Source organism: Cryptomeria japonica, chromosome 8 (genome assembly GCF_030272615.1).
Source record: "Cryptomeria japonica chromosome 8, Sugi_1.0, whole genome shotgun sequence".
In the NCBI taxonomy this organism is placed as follows: Eukaryota; Viridiplantae; Streptophyta; class Pinopsida; order Cupressales; family Cupressaceae; genus Cryptomeria; species Cryptomeria japonica.
In genome coordinates, this window is record NC_081412.1 from 649830697 (window position 1) to 649833737 (window position 3041).

At 33.4% G+C, this 3041-nt stretch overlaps 1 protein-coding gene across 1 annotated transcript; it reads left to right on the plus strand.

The window, feature by feature from the left end:
* The first annotated feature begins 1207 nt into the window (after positions 1–1207).
* Positions 1208–1784, plus strand: LOC131069266 (mavicyanin-like). The gene is made up of 2 exons (XM_058004630.2): positions 1208–1331; positions 1468–1784. The coding sequence occupies exons 1-2, from the start codon at positions 1208–1210 to the stop codon at positions 1782–1784; spliced, it is 441 nt and encodes a 146-aa protein (XP_057860613.2).
* Positions 1785–3041: the final 1257 nt, after the last annotated feature.

Genomic DNA, 3041 nt, shown 5'->3' on the forward strand with positions numbered 1-3041 from the left:
GAGAAGCATGACCTTTCAATGATCCACCTTTGCAAAAAATATTAGGATTATTCCAAAATCTTATCATAGATATTCCTACTATAGTAGTATCCACAGAATATGTGGTGGGTTTTGGATAATAGAAAAGGTAATAAATAATTGCAACTATAATAGAAAAATTGTAATGATCAATGAGGACATATGTGTGGTTGATATGTTTCTTTCCATATTCAATATCTAATAATAACTAGCCTTACAAAGAGTGGCAATACAAATATTTATCTAAGAGAGACAAACAAAACATCTTGGCTATGGCCATAATGGTTCATATTTTGATTGTAATTGCTAAAAAATGTTAATGATATATCAACCCTTATAGTACAAAGGATATGGAGTCCTATATCTAGAGTACAATTCTAGTGCTAATTAGGATGAATGTTCCCAATAAACATATCTTATGTCCAACATTTTAATTTTAATGTTTGATCAATATTTTTATCAATTGTTTGTATTAGTTGCAATAATTTGTAATTTTGCATAAAAGTGAATTGTGATAATGAAAAAACTTTAAACATTTAAATGCATTCATCGAACACATGTGGTCATATAAATTTTGGTAATCTTTGAAACTCACCAATACTAAAAGATATAAATTAGTTTTTTAATCATATCTTTTTAATAGAACAACTGAACATCGTTTACAATTAAAAACTTTCATCAACTAACAAACATATGAATAATTAACTACCAGTACCACCTAAAAATTATCACAACTACAAATCTATAAAAAATTATAGCCATCGACCATTTAATAAAACAGTTGTAATATAAAATTTTCTAATACTTAAAAGTAATGTAACAATCTTAAAAAGATTTTTTGTTTGGCTAAACAAAGACACTGTTAGTCATATGAATCGCTAATGGATGGATTCAAGTCATTTGTCTAGTCGGAAAGTGCCATGAAAAATGTGGAACCTTTTGGAGTTAGCTTGTGTAAACGTTGGGATTCTTCATGCTAGTTTCCATTCGGCACTCCGGCCGGTGCCGGTTTTATTGTCACTACTCACAGCGACAAGGTTATATATGCTCATGCGCACCTACTTTCTCACATCCAAGCTTACCGTCTTTAATACATTCTAATCATTTACGAAGTATTTAAGGACAGAGCTCAATGGCAACCAAAAGTCTGTTTTCTCTTATAGCGTTGGCCTCGCTATCATTATTAATAATGATATGTGACCCAGTCGATGCTGCCAACGTTTTTACAGTGGGTGACGACATGGGATGGACGACTGGATTTGATTACCAGGCGTGGGCAGAAGACAAACAATTCCATGTTAAAGACGTTCTCGGTAATTTCATTCTCATCCAATTTCACTTTTACATATACATATACCTTGCTGTAATTTTTTTAAAAATGAACTTGAACGTCTGTATTGGCATTGATTCTTTCATGAAAATTATTAACCGTTTTATTGGGTGCTACAGTGTTCAACTACCCACAGGGTTTTCACAACGTGTTAGTGGTAAATGGCTCGTCATTGACAAACTGTGTTAAAGAATCAGCCTTTGGTACCTCTGGTACGTTTGAGAGCGGCCAAGACAATCTAGAAATACAGATCAAAAGCGGGAATATATTCGTCATCTCTAGTGTGGGGCAGGATTGTGAAAATGGTATGAAGCTCAAAATGACAGTTACTGCTTCACCTGCACCTGCACGAGCATCATCACTTTCGATTGGAGATTCAGAAGAAAATTCACCTATTCCTGCTCCATCTTCTGGCTATCGCTCAAAGCCTTGGTAGAACGCTTTTGTTAGCAATAATTCCTACAATAAGTTTGGACGTTCTTCAAGTACCTTTTCTGTTTTATGGATAGCTACAGAAGTATCACGGAAAGCTTCTTCTATTTAATTAAAATATGCCTATTTAATATGAAAATAATTATGCCTCTTTCTCTTGATAAAATATGAATTCTAGTATTTTCTATATAAGGTTTATTATAAGTGATAGCATTCTCCTTTCTATATTTTCTTTAACAATCAACATATGAACTTGGTAATTAGATCTGTGTTTGTTTTCTCAAGTTCGATCATCTTTATATGATGTTCAAACAAAACAATACTCATTTTTTACGAAAATTTTCAACACCATTTTCTTTTGAGTGATGAGGATTGTAGAAAAGGGTTGTTGAACTTCTATATTTGTCACTCATATCAGTTTAAAATAGATAACCTAGATTTATTGTGCCATTAGTAGCCCAAATCTGTTATAGCTACATTTTTTACATAGAGAATGGACAACTGATATAAGCCAAAGGATAAATATTCTATATACATTATGCACTATATATGCTCATGCGCACCTACTTCCTCGCATCCATTCTTACCCTTTTTAAATACATTCTAACTATTTTAAAAGGTATTCAAGGTAGAATTCAATGGCAATGAAAAGTCTAGGTTCTCTCATAATGGTAGCCTCGCTATCAGTAATAATTATGATATGTGACCGCGTCAAGGGCTGGCTTAAACAGCACACACTAAGCTTTGACTGCTTAGGTGTGTTGTGCGCCCCTTAACATTCATTCCAGTGCGTTCCGTTTGGAAAATAATCACCGTTTATTTTCCATGGTTGATGTGGGCCCCTCTAACCCCATCTTGTTTGCGGTTACTTGCCCCCATTAATCCCACCTAAAGTTTAAGTTTTCAAACTTTTTCTCCTACTTGTAAGTTCTCCAACAGGAGCAGATCTCTTTTCATGCGTCCTATGCCAAAATGGGAGATTTTGAACTGGGTAGGGATGTCTATCATAACTATTGGAAATGCTCTGAAAGACATGCATGTAAAAATGTGGAAGCGTAGACAAGGCACAAACCACCTAGAGATGTATATATTATAATTATATTTTAGTTGTAATTCATATAATTATATTCTAGTAAGGGATATATGTATGGCTAGGATAGGGTATAGTCAAACGTAGTTAAGTATGGATAAATCTATGTGTTTTAATTTTACCCTCTTTGATATGCTATCATTTCTATAAGAAGCCACTTCTATTAAAGAA

Bases quoted from the DNA above. Each gene is read 5' to 3' on its own strand.
- LOC131069266 (XM_058004630.2), top strand. From the start codon at position 1,208: ATGATATGTGACCCAGTCGATGCTGCCAACGTTTTTACAGTGGGTGAC. The intron at 1,332-1,467 runs GTAATTTCATTC...TGGGTGCTACAG, and splicing joins CCATGTTAAAGACGTTCTCG to TGTTCAACTACCCACAGGGT.